The sequence below is a fragment of the Geotrypetes seraphini genome, chromosome 1 (assembly GCF_902459505.1).
Source record: "Geotrypetes seraphini chromosome 1, aGeoSer1.1, whole genome shotgun sequence".
Classification (NCBI taxonomy): Eukaryota; Metazoa; Chordata; class Amphibia; order Gymnophiona; family Dermophiidae; genus Geotrypetes; species Geotrypetes seraphini.
The window spans coordinates 237,708,740-237,730,190 of record NC_047084.1 but is presented as its reverse complement, the minus strand read 5'-3'; the positions used below and the strand labels follow the sequence as shown (position 1 = coordinate 237,730,190).

General features: G+C 43.7%; 1 protein-coding gene across 6 annotated transcripts in view; it reads right to left on the bottom strand.

The window, feature by feature from the left end:
* The window catches only part of ANAPC4 (anaphase promoting complex subunit 4), a 98,476-nt gene that overhangs the window by 56,757 nt on the left and 20,268 nt on the right, over window positions 1–21,451 (bottom strand). For all 6 annotated transcript variants that reach the window (XM_033948191.1, XM_033948199.1, XM_033948182.1 and 3 more), the window contains 6 exons: window positions 16,079–16,157; window positions 15,764–15,868; window positions 14,245–14,328; window positions 10,898–10,984; window positions 8,126–8,190; window positions 1,169–1,211 (listed from right to left, as the gene is read on the bottom strand). In XM_033948191.1, coding sequence (XP_033804082.1) covers window positions 1,169–1,211; window positions 8,126–8,190; window positions 10,898–10,984; window positions 14,245–14,328; window positions 15,764–15,868; window positions 16,079–16,157 — 463 coding nt within the window. The remainder of the gene's footprint in view (window positions 1–1,168; window positions 1,212–8,125; window positions 8,191–10,897; window positions 10,985–14,244; window positions 14,329–15,763; window positions 15,869–16,078; window positions 16,158–21,451) is intronic.

The following is a 21,451-nucleotide window of genomic DNA, read 5'->3' as shown; positions in this document are numbered from 1 at the left end:
TAATTTGTAAAGTGGTGATTGTTATGTAGCAGTTTTTTCAAATTTACATCTACTGTCTTTATATTTTGCACAGTATTAGGGGACGTGTCACTGTTTTTGTGGTGTTGCATTGTATCTAGTCTGGTTTCTTGGTTCAGTTTAACTTTTGTCTACATATTTCTATTTTTAGTTTGTGATTATTTCATTTTGGGCGAGGGTGTATCTGTGTTCTGTGTGTATAAAAAGGACATGGCTTTCTGTTAGGCTTGTTTAGTTTTACAGTGCGTGTGTTGGTGTTCTAGTGCTCACTGCAGTGTTTAAGATGTTGTCTTTTCCTAGGTGTGTGACTCATGGATAATTACTAAAAATAACTATATAGAGGAGGGGGTTGTTAAAAATGATCAGCACTGGCTGTCATATATACTATGTACGCCACTGGATTTAATGACCTTATTCTAATCACCAAATTTTCCCGTCCCGCCCCACCCAGCTACTTTTTTATGCCATCCGGCTGGAAAAAATTTCTGGGGAGAACACTGCAAACATATGAAAGAGTCCACAATGCTGTGATCTTTGGGCTGCCAGTCGACTAAAGTTAGAATAAGACCTCAGACCTCAAGGATCCTCTCGTGGTGATGGGGGGAGGAAACACACCTGGCACCTGCTAAAGTCTTTCCTGGACCACCATGTGGCCAAACAGCCTGCACTCAAGCGCCTGATAAATCAGAGATGAGCCTAGCTTCCAGGGACCACGAGCTCCACAAATGAAAATGCAGGCCAGCTAAACAGGTTCCCTAAAGGGTTGCCCTGTTAGCTGCAGACTGCTGCTCAGAGAGTCTCCTAGGCAGAGCTATCCCAGGACTACTGGGGTCCTCTTGGGTACCAAAAAGCATCCAGATTCAGAAAAAAATCCCAAAATAATATATTCTGAGCAAAGCAGAAAGATACCTTCTCAACTCGCTTACAGAAGGAAAAACTGAAGAGAGGTAGTATAGCCCACTGAGGAAGGAAGTGGAGCTGAATAAATTGTAGATGATGCCTTCTCACAGTTCACAGTTAGGGGAAGTCAGCTCATTTGTCAGGACTTGTATGCTCTGTGTACCAGAAATACCCATTTGAATAAGTTAGAATCTATGATTTGCAAACTTGTTAAGAAAAAATAAAACCCCAAACTGAAAAAGATTCTCACCTTTACTGTTAGTTGGTTCATCAATAACACTTGTAGTTCAGGGCTAAGATATACAAAGAATGTTTAGTGTTCATATGCAGATTTTTGATTTATGAAATCATATACTTGACATTCTGAACTCGTAAATCATAACTGAATGAAAGCGGCATATTGAAGTGAGTGACCCCAAGGGTTTACAAACTGAAATTGATCCATGAAGTTCAGACAGTCTACTGTTTAGTCTTACTGAAGAAACTTTGACAGAGGTATTTTTATGCATATTGTTGTCCATTTACTAAGCTGGGCATTAATGTCCATTTGTTAAAACTGCACTAATGTAGTTTTAAATGCAAATATATCAGGCCCAAAATGCAGCTAAACAAAATTAATTGCATTACGCGGAAAGTAGCTCATCGTTAAGTAGAAATGTTAACATGGCTTTCTACTATGCGTTGGTGCTGAAAGTTAACTACGCATTTGACAGTGTAGTTGACTTCCACATGGATGCTAAAAGTCCAGGGAATAAATAAAGGAGTCAGTATCACCCCAAAATAAAACTTTCCCCTCTTTCACCCATGAAGTCCCAGCAGGCCCTAAATCTCTGGTGGGCTAGTGGTCCCCCAATCCTTCCAGGAAATAGCAAACCCCACTCTCCTCCAGCCTTGGATAGAAAAAAAGTCAGATAAACCTTCCCTCTCCAACCTAGCTCTGGGAATATGACTTCAGGTAATGAAGTCATATTCCCAGTATGCTTTCCGCCAACTCCCTACTTTAAACCTCCGTAGTCATCAAAATTGTATGTGTGTGTACGTGTTTTTTTTATTTTTTTTTTTTGGGGGGGGGGCAAGAGTGATCCCTGTTGCCAGCTGCTCCAGTCTCACTCCAAGCTAACTTTTGTGCCAGTCCAAGGCTGGGGAGGGGTGGTGCAGTTTGCTGGAGATACTTGATCAATGCCTGGAAGACTTCTATGTAGATGCTTGGAAAGGAGATACAAAGGCCAGTCTGCAAAGGACATGATAGACCACAGCTACCCTACCTATCAGTGGTGGTCAAATCTGCTCTTAAATAAACATTCAGAAGATTAAGATCACATTCCAACATACCTCCAGGAAAGAATCCCAGGATACTTAACATAACTGACTGTAAATGCTACAAATACTATGGTATGTTACTGCCCAAATAGCAGCTCATCAATTTCAGTTGGTACAATATATATTTATTTTAATAGAAAAGACTCAACCTGAATTATTCTCATTTGTAAGAAGAAAGGACTTGTTCTTTACAGTTTTTAATAACCTACAAGAATGTGCAAAATGCCTAACCAGATCAGTATATGACACATACCCCCCCTCTTTTACTAAGGCGCACTAGAGCGTGCTAATATTTAGCGTGCGCCTTAGTAAAAGGACCCCTTAATTTTTTTTTCCTACATGGATGATGTGTTTCTTTTGGTGCTGGTTAAAAAAAAACCTTGTTAGAACAAGAAAAGCGATGTACCGTATTTTCTCGCATATAATGCACGCGTTATACGTGTTTTTACAAACTGTGCATAAACTTGCGCGGTATACGCGTGAGCGCGTTGTACAAAATTTTTTTTACATAGTTCCCCCCCCCCGACGTCCGATTCACCCTCCCCGCAGGACTGCTCGAACCTCCACCCCGAAGGACCGCTCGCACGCACCCTCACCCCCACCCCGAAGGACCGCTCGCACGCACTCCCACCCGCACCCCCACCCTGAAGGACCGCTCGCACTCCCACAACCTCCCGACCCCCCCCCCATCATGTAAAACCTCCTACCGGTGTCCTGCTGCTTCCTCTTGGCGGTCCCGACACCTGACACGATCGGGGCAAGAGGGAGCTCAAGCCCTCTTGCCCCAGCCAACCGCGGCACCCCTGACACGATCGGGGCAAGAGGGAGCTCAAGCCCTCTTGCCCCCCGACTCCCCAACTCCCCGACAATATCAGGCCAGGAGGGAGCCCAAGTCCTCCTGGCCCTGGCGAACCCCCCCCCCCATTAGTTGTTCGGGCCAGGAGGGAGCCCAAACCCTCCTGGCCACGGCGACCCCCTACCCCCACCCCGCACTACATTACGGGCAGGAGGGATCCCAGGCCCTCCTGCCCTCGACGCAAACCCCCCTCCCCCCAACGACCGCCCCCCCCAAGAACCTCCGACTGCCCCCCCAGCCGACCCCCACCCCCCTTCCCCGTACCTTTGTGTAGTTGGCTGGACAGACGGGAGTCAAACTCGCCTGTCCGGCAGGCAGCCAACGACGGAATGAGGCCGGATTGGCCCATCCGTCCCAAAGCTCCGCCTACTGGTGGAGCCTAAGGCGCTTGGGCCTATCAGAATAGGCCCTGGAGCCTTAAGTCCCACCTGGGGGGCGGGGCCTGAGGCACATGGGCCCAACCTGACCATGTGCCCAAGGCCCCACCCCCAGGAGGGACCTAAGGCTCCCGGGCCTATTCTGATTGTCCTAGGCGCCTTAGGCCCCACCAGTAGGCGGAGCTTTGGGACGGATGGGCCAATCCGGCCTCATTCCGTCGTTGGCTGCCTGCTGGACAGGCGGGTTTGGCTCCCGTCTGTCTGGCCAACTACACAAAGGTACGGGGAAGGGGGGTGGGGGTGTTGTGGGGGTCGGCCAGGGGGGTCGCGGGTCGGAGGTTCTTGGGGGGCAGTCGTTGGGGGGAGGGGGGTTTGCGTCGAGGGCAGGAGGGCCTGGGATCCCTCCTGCCCGTAATGTAGTGCGGGGTGGGGGTAGGGGGTCGCCGTGGTCAGGAGGGTAGGGGGGGGGGGTCGCCAGGGCCAGGAGGACTTGGCCTCCCTCCTGGCCCGATATTGTCGGGGAGTCGGCGGGGCAAGAGGGCTTGGGCTCCCTTTTGCCCCGATCGTGTCGGAGAGTCGGGGGGGCAAGAGGGCTTGAGCTCCCTCTTGCGCCGATCGTGTCGGGGGTGCCGCGGTTGGCTGGGGCAAGAGGGCTTGAGCTCCCTCTTGCACCGATCGTGTCGGGGGTGTCACGGTTGGCTGGGGCAAGAGGGCTTGAGCTCCCTCTTGCCCCGATTGTGTCGGGGGTGCCGCGGTTGGCTGGGGCAAGAGGGCTTGAGCTCCCTCTTACCCCGATCGTGTCGGGGAGTTGGGACCGCCAAGAGGAAGCAGCAGGACACCGGTAGGAGCTTCTACATGATGGGGGGGTCGGGAGCCTTTGGGTGTGCGAGCAGTCCTTCAGGATGGGAGTGCGGGTGCGGGTGGGAGTACGTGCGAGCGGTCCTTCGGGGTGGGGGTGCGGGTGCGTGCGAGCGGTCCTTCGGGGTGGGGGTGTGATCGGTCCTGCGGGGGGGGGGGGAGGGGTGAATCGGATGTCGGGGGGGCATCAGGCTTTCAGGGTGGGGACAGGACTTCAAGGGGGAGAGGAGAGTCGGGGCGGGCGAAAGGAGAGTCGGGGTGGCCAGAGGAGAGTCGGGGCGGGCGAAAGGAGAGTCGGGGTGGCCAGAGGAGAGTCGGGGCGGGCGAAAGGAGAGTCGGGCAGCATGCGCGGTATACGGGTGTGCGCGGTATATAAAAATTTCTGTACATAAATTTGTGTTTTTCGCGCGCTATACCCGTGTGCGCGTTTTACACGGGTGCGCGTTATCTACGTGAAAATACGGTAATACAAGCATATACAAGCCTCCCCAGTTCAAGATAGTCCAGTAAGGATCGGAGCAAGGTCCAACAAAGAGAGAAACAAAAACCGATCAGCCCCTACCCATGAGGCCTGCAGTGAGTACAAAGCCAGACTAGACCCTCAGCCATAACTTTTTATAGTAGAAACCCCCACTAATACAGTCAATCGGACATCATACCATATGCCCCATTCCTCACAGCAAGCAATCAACATTCACCCTACTACCGTATAATAGGCAAGCCATTCACACCTTCCCTACTACACCCAACTCCCCCCCCCCCCCGGAATGCAAGTAGGAAGTGTCAAAAAAGGACAACATCAGGGAACCCCAGAGTGACAGACAGGCAGAGAGTAACACACATTGTTGATTGTACTTGCTTGTCTGGACCGTTTGCCATTCTCAATAAATACATATAAAAAAGTTTTATTAGACACTATGGGGCTCATTTTCAAAGCACTTAGGCACACAAAGAACCATAGAAACCTATGGTACTTTTTTGTGCCTAAGTGCTTTGAAAATGAGCCCCACTATCTCTAATAACTTCTCACAAACTATTTTAGAAAACAGACATAATATCATGGTTTACAGCTCCATAGGAACAAAAGATTTTATGGTTTGATCATGAAATACAGCAATCCTTTAATTGATGGTCTATCTTTACAAATTGAGAGGACTTCTAAGGTTTTGGGTGTTTCTCTTGATACCATTCTTTCTATGGAATCACATACAATATCGTTGCTTTTTTTGGACACAAACTACGCAGTGTGTGTGTCCATTTTTTTCTGAAGAACACCGCTTAATTGGTACAAGTTTATGTACTTTGTTCATTAGATTATTGTAATAGTCTATATTTAATTACTTGTTCTAAGCTCCTCTGTAGACTTCAAACGTTGCAGAATACTCCTCCTCCTTTAATCTGTTTACACTAGTTTCCAATTTATGCCTGTATTTTTTCAAACTAGCTTGTATTATATTTAAAATGTTTGGTGGATATCATCATCGTAGATGTAGATGCTTTTTGCTTGTTTGGGAAGCTTATTTGACTTTCTTATCCCCTCAAGGTTGTAGCCTCATTTTAAATCCTCTCTCTTAAGACACACTGGTGTGAAACGTGCTCTAGTTCAGGATCAGACACTGGGTTGTTGTTTTTTTTAGTTGGGGACTGCTTTGTAAGGTTGCCTAGGGGCCACAAGAGTACATGCCTTTGGAGCGCTTGAGACCTTTGCCTATATGATGGGGGGTTTGGGCTCTATACTGGAACTTCACTGGTTGGGAAGGGTTTGGGTGGGTAGGGAAGGGTTCCATACTATTTCAAAGTTTTGCATTGTTGGATACTGCTTTGATTGGTTTTTGTATGCCTTCTGTTTCTCTTGAATCCACAATAAAATAGATTTGAACATAAAATGTTTGGTGGATCTTTACTTGAATATTTGGTTAGTCTATTTTCATTTCCAGGTGCTTGTAGGTCTTTGCATACCTTCAATTCATGTTTGTTATATTATCCTTCAGTTTGAGGTATTTGCTATAAGAGTATTTCTATACATTCTTTATGTTATCAATTGGTTCAATTTTGGAATTTATTACCTAAGGAATAAAGAACTTTAAAATTTTATTTCACATTTTATAAATACCTTTAAACCTATTTGTTTGAAAAATGTTTCTTACATTGTTAATGTATGGGATTTTTTGTGATTTATTTTGAACCTTTGATTGGGATTTCGAGAAATATAAGAATCCTATAATATATGTAAATTATAGTGCTGCTCCAAGGGGAGCAATAGTAGCATTGGCAACAAGGCGTCTAGCTTGACTAAGGACCTCAAGCTTGACAGAAGATGTACACAATAGGCCAGCAGATGCTCCACATATAGGAGAGAACTTATTTACAGACAAAGTATAAGAAGCTATAAATATGATTAAAAATTATTATTTCACAATTCAGATATTAGCAGTGGACATTGATCAACTGTCCACATTTTGAAAATGTCAGCATCAGCCTTACAAGAGATCCCATCAACCAATTGTTTGTAGTACCCAAAGACTGGAGGGTGGCAACATCTTGATGATCATTAAAAAGCGTTCTAAGGATGATCCAGAAAATTTCAGACTGATAAGCCTGTTTTCAGCATCAAGCAAAATAGTGGAAACTATTATAAAGAATAAAATTATCCAACATATAGATAAACATGATATAATGGGACTGAGTCAACATGGATTCAGCTAAGCGAAACCTTGCCTCATCAATTTCATTTCTTTACAGGTTTGAATAAACAAAGGCCAAACAAACACATCAAGACATCTTAATCTGTTAAGACTAATCTTGGGCCTATAGGCTAAGGGAAATTAAGTTAAACTTGGGCTTTGCTACATGGCTGTCCAGACCAGGCTTGGTCTGTATTTTTTAAAGAGAATGACGCTGTCAGCATTATTGATTCAAACTGGTGTACTGAAAAACATTGCAACATGGAGCTAGATTGTTTACATGAGATCATGGGACAGAAGAATCGTGGTGGAAAGTTATTTAGGTCATGATGATCTGGGACAATCCTGCACACCCATGAAAGTGGTCAGGTGGCAGGTCTGCTGAGAATCCCCTTTAATGGGCCTATCAGAGAATGGGTTGTGTATGCTTAAGCTGACCTGGCTTTTGCATCATAGGACCAAATTCCCATGACTTTATCCTCATCAAGTTGGACCAATCATAAACTGCCAAGCTCCATTACTTCCATGTTAGCCTGTCAACAGCCAAAGACTGGACTTACTATTAATAGCTATGGAGACAAATTCTATATAGCAATGAATTTTGGACATTAAGGAGAAAGAGATGGAGAATGAGACTGTGAGAGAGAACTGGTGGCTTTCAGCCCTGCAGAGGGACTGGAAAGATGTGCCATGGAGAATGCCTTGCTAGGAAAGGGTGTTGGGGAAGACAATCTCTTCCTGGGCAGAGGTGAGACAGGCTGCTACAGTGAAATTCTGTTTTAAATCAGACTCTTTCCAGAGCAGTACTAGTCTGACAGCAACCAGCAAAGTTCAAGTTCATCCACAAAACACAGGGTAGGCTAGAGTAAATATGTAGAACTGACTGTGTGGAAACATTAAACATAACATCTTACTGAGACAGAGAGATTGTAAGTTTCTATATAGTTCTTTAATCTGACCTTAATTAAGATTGCTGATCTGTGTTACTATTAATTTGAGCTAAATAAACCCAATTTTAAATCCCAAGCACCTCTCGCATATACATATAAAGCATAACGCTGAGAAGATATAAACAGATCCTGTTACAAATCCATAGCACTATAAAACATTACCTTGCTTTGCCCCACAGCAACAACTGCATAAATTCATCCTGTACTGAACTGCTTGTGTTCTTTTCCTACATTAAGAAAAAGAAAACAAAATTTAATGGTTTAGATCTGTGGTTCCCAAACCTGTCCTGGGGGACCCCCAGCCAGTCAGGTTTTCAAGATATCCCTAATGAATATGCATGAGAGAGATTTGCATATAATGGAAGTGACAGGCATGCAAATCTCTCTCATGCATATTCATTAGGGATATCTTGAAAACCTGACTGGCTGGGGGTCCCCCAGGACAGGTTTGGGAACCACTGGTTTAGATGTATGACTGAGGTATTTGCAGTTGAATTTGAGTTCATTCTGATGATTGGAACTTGATGTGAAAATCCATTTCTTCTAATGCCTGACAGTGCTTTACCTACAGTTTGCCTATCTAACTATAATTGACATCTAAACACACATTGTTATAAAGCTTATCTAATAACTGTTCAGTCAGGGGAGAAGTCAGCAGTATTCCAGCCAGGCCTACCAAAAGAGGTAGAAATGGCATGCCATTGGGCCTTGAAGGGGAAAAAGCAACAGTATCCCTTGCAAACCCGAAGGGAAGAGGAGTCTGGTGTTGTGCCTGGGTCCACTGTGAAAGGAAGCAGCAGTATTCCTCCTGGCCCAGTAGGGGAGGAGTGAGTGTTGCTGGGCACATTCAAAGTATAAGCTGATCCCTTATACCAAAGCCAATATGGCAATCTTGTACTACTTGTTTGTAAAATTCATTTGATAAGCTGCTAATAATCACATGACCAGTTGATGGCTCAGATATGGGAATATTTAATTCAGTCATGTCATAAATTGATATCCTAGCTCTTTTCCCAAGTCCCTACTTTTGTGGGGAGAGTGTGGTGCAGTGGTTAAAGCTACAGCCTCAGCACCCTAAGGTTGTGGGTTCAAACCCACAACCTCCTTGTGACCCTGGGCAAGTCACTAAATCCCCCCACTGCCCCAGATAGACTGTGAGCCCGCTGGGACAGACAGGGAAAAATGCTTGAGTACCTGAATAAATTCATGTAAACCGTTCTGAGCTCCCCTGAGAGAACGGTATAGAAAATAAATAAATAAATGTCAGTCCTCAATTGCCACTAAAGTTCCATATTTGTTCCAAATCTTTCCTTTGATACAGACCTCTGGTCTAAAACACAGAAATATTATGACATGACTTGGGGCCTAAGCAGTGTTCAGACGACTGCACATCTGCACTGCAAAATCATACTCATTAGCTGGTCCCTCTAAGCAGAACACATGTGCAATTGCTCATACATTCTAGGAGCGACACTCACAGATTTTACATGGTCACCCCCCAAAATATTTGCAAATATGGTTTTTAGAACTTGTTCACATGAAAAATTTTTGCAGAACTTGTTGCTAACACTAAAAAATATTTGCATGGAGCCGGCCAATGCTCATTAGCACTAAGATGCTTTAATAATAAGTATTGATCTTATTGATTTAAATTTAGAGAGTCACTATTTTAATTTTGCTTGAAACTGAAAATACTTTTGATGGATTAGGTTTGGACAGAGATTTTCAGTATCGGTAATACTCAAGATGAGTTTGTGATTATATTATGCAAACAAAGCTGTCAACTCTCATATAAAACTTGTTTCTCACTCTATAGCAGGGGTGGACAGCCACAATCCAGATGTATTTTCAATATTTCTACAATGAATATGCCTGAGATCTATTTGCAAACAAAGGAAGCAGTCCATGTAAATCAATCTCATGCAAATTAATTGTGAAAATCTTGAAAACCCGACTGGGTTGAGGTCCTCGAGGATTGCGCCACCCCTGGTTCTATAATACGTATATTTATTCTGTACCTTTTCTACACATAGATTGCATCCTTGACAGTAGTTTATTAGGTGGTTACTTTCTCCTTCTCCCATAATACATTTATACTCTAGCACTGTCTGGATAATGAGTTACATACATTCTTCTCTTATCTGTTCTCTTTGCTGCAGATCAGATGCATGCGTGCCAAATTTATAAAAAAGTCACCTAAGAAGAGAGGTCAAGTAAGCATCTTCATGTTGCCTATTTTATAAATACCAAACTATTTTATATTAGTGTAGCCTCATATATTTATAACCCTTATAGCTGTGTCTTCAGAAGTGCTTTTCAACTGAGCTGTGATCAAAAATTGCTGTTGGGGGTTCCTGCAGCATTCTTGCCATCTCATGAGATTTCCCCAGAAACTTGTGGCAGCCTTTTCTGATCGCGGCTCTGCATGGGGTATGAGTGAACGAAGATAGCTCCTGTCTCGCTTCACCGCTAGACCACCAGGATTCAAAGGTATGTTGTAGAGGGGTCTGGGAGGTGGGAGGAAGGTGGGGTGGTTAACAGTTGGCTGGGACAGGACACGGGAAGGACTGCTCCTGTCCCAGCTCACCGCTGGGCCACCAGGGCTTAAACAGGCCTGCAGGAGGCCTGCAACAGGTCCGGGAAGCAGGAAGGTGGCAGGGTGGTTAACAGCTGGCCGAGACAGGACACAGGAAGGATTGTTCCTGTCCCAGCTCACTGCTGGTCCACAAGGGCTTAAGAGAGGCCTGCAGGAAGCCTGCAACGGATCAGGGTGGGGGAACGCGCAGACCTGAGGACCTGAATATAAACCAAGACCCCCATTTTTGGGCCATTTTTCTGGCCCAAAAATCTCAGTTTATGTTCAAGTATATATGGTATATTATCTCAGATGTGCAAAAATGCCTTTACACAGAGTCACATTTGAACTACAAATACCTGCACAAATTTTGTCAACCGAGAGTCCATCTGCATCAGTATTTCTTCCCAGGCTTCACACATACAAGTCAGAGATAACTTTAGATACTGCACAGAGATGGATAAAAGCTCAGTTTATACAGTCACTTAATATTTATTGGTTTTAAGCAAATTATGAAATTCAGAAATTATACTTTCACTAGTCTTATAGTTTTCACTAGTCTTATATACATTAACGGGTGCTAGAATATATGTGGTCTCCTTAGTCTGTTTCTGTATTTCTGTCTTTTTTTTTCTGTCTCTCTCCCTCCTGCTGTCTTTCTTTCTGTCTGTCTCACTCCCTGGCCCCCTTTGTCTGTCTGTCTTTCTGTCTCTCTCCCTGCCCCTGTGTCTTTCTTCCTTTCTTTCTGTCTCCCTCCCTACTTCCCTGTGCAGCAGCTGCAGCACTGCCTCTCCCTCCATTTCCCTGTGCAATAGCATTTTTTTCCCTTCCTCCCCACTTCCCTGTGCAGAAGCCGAAGCAGCATTCCCTCCCCCTCCATTTCCCTGTGTAGCAGCATTTTTCCCTCCCCCCCACTTCCCTCTGCAGAAGCAGAAGCAGCATTTCTTCCCCCTCCATTTCTTTGTGCAGCATTTTTTCCCTCTCCCCTACTTCCCTGTGCAAAAGCCAAAGCAGCATTTCCTCCCCCTCCATTTCCCTGTGCAGCAGCATTTTTTTTTCCATCCCCACTTCCCTGTGCAGCAGCCGTAGCATTCCCTCCCCATTTCCCTGTTCAGCAGCATTTTTTCCCCTCCCCCCACTTCCCTGTGCAGCAGCCACAGCATTCCCTCCCCCTCCATTTCCCTGTTCAGCAGCATTTTTTCACCTCCCCCCACTTCCCTGTGCAGTAGCCACAGCATTCCCTCCCCTCCATTTCCCTGTGCAGCAGCAGGATTTCTCCATCCCCCTAGTCTTCCTGCAGTCTGGCCGACTCCCTTGCCGGAGTTATTTTTCAGTTTAAAGGTGCCGCGGTGACTCCTCTAATGATCCCCGCCTGCATCGGAAGTCTTCTCTGAAGCAGGTGTGCCTCGTGACAGGAGCACCTGTAAACTGAAAATTAACTCCGGCAATGGAGCTGGCCAACTGGCAGTTCAATTCGGACCTTCGGTCTGCCCTGCTCCCTGCATGCCTTGCCGTATTGTATTTTTTAGTTGAAAGACGCGGCGGCGGCTCCTCTCATGATTCCCACTTGCGTCGGAAGTCCGACGCAGGCGGGGATCGTGAGAAGAGCCACCGCCACGTCTTTCAACTTAAAAATACAATACGGCAAGGCACGCAGGGAGCAGGGCAGACCGAACAACAGGACGAAAAACAGAATCCTAAGCGCGCATGCACACTCCTACCTGCGGGGCCCTACAGCGCAAGGAAAACGGAAAACGCAGGAGGGAGTGCGCATGCGCGCTTAGGCTTTTATTATATTAGATAAGCCAACTTTCTACTTGCCTCATCTTAAACTATCCCAATAATTATTTTGACTGAAAAAGTAAAAATTTGGGAAAATAGATAATAAAATAAGGCAGATTGCACTCTCCTACCGGTCTGTTTTAAATCTACTGCTTAGTAGCTTTATCGCATGCCCCCTAATCCTAGTATTTTTGGAAAGAGTGCTCAAGCGATTCACATCTACCCTTTCCACTCCACTCAGTATTTTATAGACCTCCATCATATCACCCCTGAGCCGTCTCTTCTCCAAGATGAACAGCCCTAGCTATTTTAGCCTTTCCTCATAGGGAAGTCATCCCATCCCTTTTATCATATGTTTCCATGTGCTTCTCCTATTCAAAATGAATAGGAGTGGGTCTTTTTTAAAAAATTTAAGTTTGTACTTAGTAAACAACCATGCAAAAGAAAGTCTAGCTTAATTTCAGATGGACTGAACATATCTGAACAGTATTTACAGCATTTACCTATTTAAAACCCTACTCAACATAGAATGTAGAGATTTATCACACCATCTTAGGCTTTGAATCTTGAACTTGAATGAACCCTTTGCCCCTGAAGCAGAGAACAAAATGGAGCTTCGTTGGACAAGGATAGAATTGAATGCTAGCAGCCAGATAAGTGTAACGGTGTAAAACTCTTTGAAGAATGTGGATTTGGATTTGCATCTTAATAGACTTTTCCATCTAAATAGTGGATTTTTACTACGGGCTATTGTTTCAGCATTGGCACTCTGGACTAGATGTACTAAACACAGTCACAAGACCGTGCGAGTTGTTGGCTGATTTTTGGGCTGATTGTGGAACAGTGACCGATGCTCCAAGTTTCCATGCAAATGATTTGCGTAGAGGTTTGCTATAATCCCATCCCACTAGTCGCTCTGAGAGTGACTTCCACAAACATGCAGAGCCGGTTTGGGGAAGCCTAAACATCTGAGCGGCAGGGGAAGCCCCAAAGCAGCCTCCTGTCACTCAGCTGTTGGGGCTTTTTTTCTTTTATTAATGGCACAGATGATGTGCATGTGGGACACACGCAAATCTGCCCCATTTTAAAAAAAAGCCCACTCCCCCGATGACAGTCCTCTGCCTGAACCCCCCCTCCCCACCGATGAATGAACCCCAGTATGAAAAAAATCGGCAGGAGGGATGACCACTCCTTCCTGCTGCTGCAAACCTCCTCCGTAATGATCCCCGAACTGACCCTTCCTGCAAAAATTAACAGGAGGGATGCCCACTCCCGCACTGAACCCTCCATCCCCCCTTGCCATTCAACTAGTCAGAAATGGTTCCTGGCTGGTTGAATCACCTGTTCAGGGCTAACTGCTAATTTGAGTGGCACTTAACTGTCCAGTGCCACTGAAAATAACCAGTTAATCACCAAACTACAAACTGGGGGCATTCTGGGACAGAGTCAGCGCTTGGCCAATAAATGCCAATATTCAGCACTTAACTGGCCTGGTTAACTACATAAATGGGACCAAATAAAAGGTAGTAACCCTTAGCTGAATATCAGAATTAAACAGCTATGTGTTAGCCGGTTTAAGAAAGCCAAATATTCAATGACGAATCCCAGACAGAGCCCAACATTGAATATTTTGAAATAATTCTGGCAGCGGTCAGATTGTAAGAGTTTAGGGATGGAGAAATCCTTCCCTTACTAGAGGTGTAAGACTGGTGTTCATTTAATTTATCTTAATTTGAAATTTGCTTCCTTGTACAAAAGCTCTGAATTTACAAAATGATTGTACCTTGTGCACTGTTTACTATTGGTGGAAGAATAAAACACGAACTATGATAAAATAAAGTACGAATTCACATGTTTCAAAAGATTTTGCATATAAAAAATACAGAGAGAAATGTTAGAATTGATTTTAAGGGTACAGTCTCACCTGTAGAAGAGTAGAAATGTGAGTAAATTTGCGGGCCATCTGAGTTACTTCGGGTAGATACACTGACAGCAAACTGGTGTCCAGCTGCAAAACACAAAGCAAAATGAATGTTAAAATTCAGGATGTTACTACTACTTATTATTTAAATAATAGCTCTGCTAGATGTATGCAATGCTGTACACAAACAAATCCTTGCTCAACAGAGCTTACAATTTATTCAAGACAAATAGGCCAAATTAGAGAAGGAACAGGAGATGGGATAAAGGGTAAGAGATAGAATAATGGCCTATAGGCAAGGGAAGGAAAGAGATAGGAATGGAACAGGGGCTGGTGAGGGTTGAGATGGTGAGTACAGAGGACAGAAATGGAAGTCTAGTGAGTGTGTGAAAGATAGGACAGGGATAGGAGACCGGAGGAAGGAGAGAGACAGAACGGGCAATGGGGAAAAAGCCTGTAAGTAGATGAGAAGCGAAAAAGAGATGAAGGACTAAAGGGTGAGAGTAAAATCAAATTGGAAGATATAAATGCAGAGAACAGAAAGTAAAGCTTTAGATAGATGTAGAAATGGAAAGGAAGATGACAAGGTAATCATGGAAAATAATTTAGAAGACTGACACAAGGATGAGGGAAGAGAGACTGGGACTAGCCTTATTTAAAAAAAAAAAGAAAAAAAAAGGCAAGACAAAGATAGAAAAGAAAATGATTATTTAATACTCTTTAAAGATTGAGACATGTCTGCATTGGGAAATGTACATATTTTTTATATTTGTATTTTGCAAGAGAAAATATAGTCTGATAATGTCTGGCAATGGAAGGAGCGTTTGCTTTTCCTTAGGTGAAATCACAATATGAATATTCTTTGTATGACAAGTTATAAGGGGATATAGAACTGGAGGTCCAGGGTTCATAATGAGATTATATCTAATCCTATAGAGAGTCTATACTTCATTCCCATACAGAAGAATTAGTTGAATGATGCTATCAATTAAATGACGGTTTTACTTGGCAGCTGAAACTAGCTAGAGAAGGAGGGTTTCTTTATGCATAGAAGGTCTTATATTGCAAATTTAAAAGGGGGGACGGGGAAAGGGGTATGTGATGTGATAGTGGACATGGTGTGGAAAATATTGCTTTGGTGTGCCATCCCCTCCATACCTAGCTTGCCCTCTTGTTGCCACCCAAATTATTTTTGACTAGAGACACTACTGACAGGTGTGGAAATAAAGACCATATCATCTCTGGAAAAATCCTGAGGGAAGTATAACAAATTGAAATGTTGGAGACATACTTTAATTTATTAAATTGCTGTCTAATATTGGGAGCACATGGTTTTTGGGTGGCAGGGAGGAGAACAGTTAAATGTAACCTCTCCCACTTAAAGTCCATGTCTGCTAAAGAGTCCAATTTCTCACACCTAAGTTACAAAAGAATCAGAATGGAACACAAGTGGTGTCAAATGCAAGGCAGAGCGGGTCCCAGTACTTTATAGAGCAAATGTTTATATTTTTATGATACTTACCTGGAAATAAATAATTTCTGGTGCACTTTCTGTAGAAACTTCTGTAACGATTGATAATGATTTCAAGTCACTGGACAAACATAACCCAAGGCAGGATCCAACGACCTGAAAGGTACAGTTATACATCTGGTTAGGTTGGGATACCCACACCAATAATTCTGGAATCCAGTTTCAAACTACACTTTTTTGTTTGTGAAAGGACAAAAAACCCCATTAAACTGTATATTTACAGCTTTACATTAATGGCTCTTTTCTATAAATTACAGTCAAAACGCTTTAAGAATGGCAAAAAATGTAAAGAAAAACTATAATTACCTCTGTTATTGTAGCTATCTTGTACATTCCATATGCATAGATCTCAATTGACTTTCCTCCAAGTACAAGAGCATTGAGTCTTAATTGTACATCCAAGAAATAAAGGGAAGATGAAATTATTTACACAAATTGTAATTACAGGCAATAATTTATTACTTAATTAGTTCCAGGGCAACTGCTCAGAAAAATCACAGTTTAGCTGCTGATAAATGTAGTTGCCAACATTAAGGAAAGCCAAGGAGAGCAGCTATGCAGCAATTTTAAACTTCTTTAACAGGTGCCTTGTAAATCATAAATCCACCCCTTTTTTCCTGTTAAAAAAAAGCTGCAAATTTAGAGGACATTCCAGTTCAAAGGTAAAAGCAAGTTCAATACTTCCCAAATTCCAAAGTCCTAAATCATTTTCAGTCACAATGGTCTGCATCAAAACTGTTTTACATGAAAAATTATCCCACAACCAACATGGGCCATGTTTCAGCAAAAGTGCTTTTTTCAGGGAAACACTAATGCCCATAACATTTAGGGAGAAATTCAAAGGGTGCTACCGCATTAGCGTACGCTAAATGCTAAAGACACCCATTATATTCTTATGGATGTTTTTAGCATTTAGCGTATGCTAGTGTGGTAGCACCTTTGATGAATTTCTCCCTTGGTAACTGAGAATTTGGAAAGTATTACCGTAGACTTGTTTCATTCCTTCAGCTAATCAGTACTGAAACACAGTTCTCTAAAGGCTCCTTTTACTAAGCAGTGTAACAGCATTTTCCCTTGGGTCGGTGAGGTAAATGCTCTAATGCTCATTGAATTCATATGAGTGTCGGAGCATTACCTCGCAGGCCCATGGTAAAATGCTCTTTTGCTGCTTAGTAAAACCCAGTGTAAATTATTTTTCACTTACATAATTTACACTGGGTTTTACTAAGCAGCATAAGAGCATTTTACCATGGGCCTGCGAGGTAATGCTCCAACACTCATAGGAATTCAATGAGCATTAGAGCATTTACCTCACTGGCCCAAGGGAAAATGCTGTTACGCTGCTTAGTAAAAGGAGCCCTTAGAGAACTGTGTTTCAGTACTGTAGCTGAAGGAGTGAGCAAGGGTCATTGACGCCTTTGTGAAAACTTCAGGTTTGAAATAATTATACATGCAAAATGACACCAGCGCAAGGTTTTAAAAATTATAACCAAGATTTATTGAATTATTGTTTCTATTTTTCCATTATTAGATCAAAAGAACAGCATCATTGCTTACCGATTGCGCTAATGGGAGATCGTCAGAGGTGCCAAATATTGGCCTTCTCACAACGGTCTCGTTTTCATATCTCATTACATTCTATTATATAACTTTTAGCTCAGTGACATCATCAGTATACTAACGAATGACAATTCACCAAAGAGGTGGTCTTAAAAGTTTTGACAAAGGAAAATAAATCCCTCCATGTTTCCATGTTTAAAAGTTTAGAACAGTACATTTGATTTCTGAATTAATATTATAACATATTCAAAAGAATTCTACAATTCTTAACAGGGTGCTGAGAAATGCTCAGCCCTTAAGGAAAACTCTCTTCCTAAATTGACAGTAACTTTAGTCTGGAAGAGGAAAGCTGACAGCTTCATGTTACACACAGTGATAAGCATGGGCTTCCCATGCCCCCCCTTCCTATGCTGGAGACTGAAGCAACAGTCTCTGACTCTAATTACTCCCAGATGTTGCCTCAGGATTTTCCTTAGTGTTTCTTCAGGTTTAAAATATATAAAATATGTTTTTTCAAAGCAACACAGTCATACACTTAATTTATACTTTGCTTCATTCACTCTTTGCTTGGCCAAGCTTTTCCATTCAATAAATCATAATTTTCATTCAAAACTACATCCAATTCAGTTTGAGACACGTTATCCTTCTTTACCAGTCTAACGCAAGCCCATGTGGTATTAATTAACACCACGAGGCTGGGAGCGGGAAAACTCAGAGAGGACAAAGACAGAATATTATTTACTGGCCCAAGATGGTGGCTGAAGACAGGACAGATATAGTACACACAAAGAACCCAAACTGGATTCCATGTAATCATGATTTCCACCATGATTTGGCTCAACAGCAAAGTACATACACAGATATTATTATGCTTTCCCTTATATTAATCCTTAGTGTGTTTTTCTCTGGCCTTAGTTACATTATATTTAAATTTTTATTCACCTGTTTTTCCGTACACTTCTATTTGGGCGTGGTCCTTAACTAACACAGAATTGTCTCTAACTAGAATTACCCAGAATCATATGAAAAATTGGCGCTTTTGTAGAAAAACTTCACAAAAATACTGCACTATCATGCCCTAACATCCATTCCCATTTCCATCCCATAACCAGCCTGCTGGCCACGAGCCACTACTCAAGGAGTGAAACAAGTCTAATACTTTTCAAATTATGTTTAACTTACATAATTCACTTACCAAAAAAATAAAAGGACTTAAAATTGTATCACCAGGAGAATACTGCTTGAAGTTTCATGACTGGAATTTGTAAGGCTTGTGTATTTTCAGGTATGGTTGTGGATATATTAGACTTCTTTTTTAGCAGTTCTATTCAGTAAAAAACTAGATCTTAACCTGTTAATATTTGTTCCTTGAGTTTCTCTAGACCATTCCCAATGAATGGGTATACATCTTCCTACCAGCAGACAGGAGACTAAGGACTAAGGGCTGAAGATACCAACTGGATCGCTGTTGGCCAATTTTCTGGCTGATTCTCCAGTAACGATCCATGTGCTATCAAGTTTGCATGCAAACGCGATCGATCAATTGCTTACTGAGTGATTGACATATGCGCAGAGCCCTAACAGCAGTGACAAGGGAAGCACCCTCCTTTCACTACTGTTAGGGTTTCTTTTTTTTAATGGCACAGATGATGTGCATGTTACAATCCGTCCCATTAAAAGAAAAGAGACACTGTTCCCCACCCCCCAAAAAAAATGGCAGGACAGATGCCCAATCCCTTCTGCCATGCAGAACACCCCCATACCATAGCCCTCCCCTGCACCAGGCATCTCCAAGCCACTGCCTCCTCAAACCCAAAAAAGATGACAGGAGGGCTGCCCACTCCCTCCTGCTACCAGACACTCCCCACCTTCTCCATACCTTTTTAAAAAGTTGGAAGTAGGAAGTCCAATCTGAGGGTCCTACCTCAGGCAGCCAGTCCTAAATAACGGGCCTTCCCATCCCTGGTGCATCATGTGATGCACGGGGAGAAGCCAAAGGGAAGGGGCCTTAGGCGGCCAAGTCAATAAGGCCTTACCTCCCTCTGTATCCAGGTGACTGAACCAATCGGGGCTTTTCGCCCTTCCCCTTTCTGGTGCATCATGTGATGCATGGGGAAGACCTGTCATTTAGGACTGGCGGCCTGAAGCAGTAGCCTCAGAGCGGACTTCCTGCTTCCCACTTTTTTAAAAGGTACAGGGAAGGTTTGGGGGGGGCATCTAGTGGCAGGAGGGAGTGGATTTCCCTCCTGCCATTTTGGGGGGGTTGGGGGAGACAGTGACTCGGGGGGTCGGGGGGAGGCATGGCACAGGGGTGTTCTCCATGGCAGGAGAGTCTTGAACTGATAGTAACTGCCGAGCACTGAAAAATGTAAGAATCTCTGGTGATCAGGATGAACAGGAATGTGCAAATATGCCTCTGACAAATCCAGAGATGGCAAGAACTACCCCCACCCCCCACAGATGGACTGCCACTATGACAACAACATTTATATGTGAAAGGATGAAACCTTCAGAACCCTGCTGACCCTCTTCAAATCCAGAATTAGCTGTTAAAATCTCTTTTTCTTGGGCATAATAAAATATATCAAATATCTGCCAAAACCTCTATTTGAAGAGCTGGAAACACTGTTTCCAATGCTAAAAGCCTTTCTAAAATCTGACACAAAGCTAAGACTTGCAGGGTGACACATGAAAAGCATCAAGAAGAGGGTGAGAGAATTCCAGGACCCATTGACCTGAGGTAATGTGGGTTCATTTCTGATGAAACAACTACAACATTCTCCCTATGGGAATTATCGGAGGATGGGTTTGAACACTTAATTGGAAGGCTTTAGATGCCCCTTAGCCTCCATCTCAGCCTCCACAGAGACCCCTTCAAAACAAATGAAAGGAAGAGCTTCTTCTACAAAACCTACCTCACTAGGTTCCACTCAGCCTGGCCAAATGATATCTTCTCATGTCTCTAAATGCTCCCTGGTCTTAGAGTGAGTCCCTGAATGACATCTATCCTCAGGGAGTCTAGCAACTTTAGATTCATCCAAATCCTTTACCAGCTCCTCCAAATCTTCACCAAAACATAACTTACCCCTGAAAGACAGCTGACTCAAGGATAAATTATTTGCTGAAGCCTTAACCAAATCATACATGGTGTCTGCCATAAAACTCTGTACCTAACTCCAAGTTTATGACATCTTCAGAAACTGGTGATATGGCTTTTCCCATGGAATTCGTAAAGGAGAAATTAGGTTCTTACCTGCTAATTTACTTTCTTTTAGCTTCTCCAGACCAGTAGAGGTTAACTTTACGATTGGGTATATATCTAATCATGACCAGCAGGTGGAGACTGAAAACAAAACTTTGGGACAGTATATCCTAGCCCCTCCTCTCTATTTCCCTCAGTCTGCCGAATAGCCAAGCAGAACCAAGAACTGGAAACAACAGAGAGAAAAAACAATACTCCGAAAGGAGTAACCAATAACATACCCAAAAAATGCTGTTGGAAAATGCAGAGGAGAAATTCCCGAAGGAAGAAGGTCCCCACAGCTCGCCAGCTAAGCCAGCCGAGCCACAGCCGCTGTTCTTCAATTCTCCCCGGCCCTAGAAAAATACTAGAACCCGCAGCAAAAACCAAAAACTGCCCGCGCAACAGCCCCAACAACAACAACAACAGACAGGGTGGGGACCTCTACTGGTCTGGAGAAGCTAAAAGAAAGTAAATTAGCAGGTAAGAACCTAATTTCTCCTTCTTTAGCACTCTCCAGACCAGTAGAGGTTAACTTTACGATTGGGACGTACCAAAGCAGTCCCTCTCACGGGCGGGACCCCCGAAGGGCCGATACCAGAACACGCTCACCGAACACCGCGTCCCGACGCGCCTGAACATCTACCCGATAATGCCGAACAAATGAATGCAAGGAGGACCAAACCGCAGCCTTACAAATATCCACCGGAGGCACGAGCGACGACTCAGCCCAAGAAGCCGCCTGACCCCTAGTGGAATGAGCCTTGAGAAACTCCGGAACCGGCTTCTGACTCAGAAGATAAGCGGAAGCGATCGTCTCCTTGATCCAGCGCGCAATAGTAGCCTTAGAAGCGCCAGCCCCCCGACGAGGACCCGCC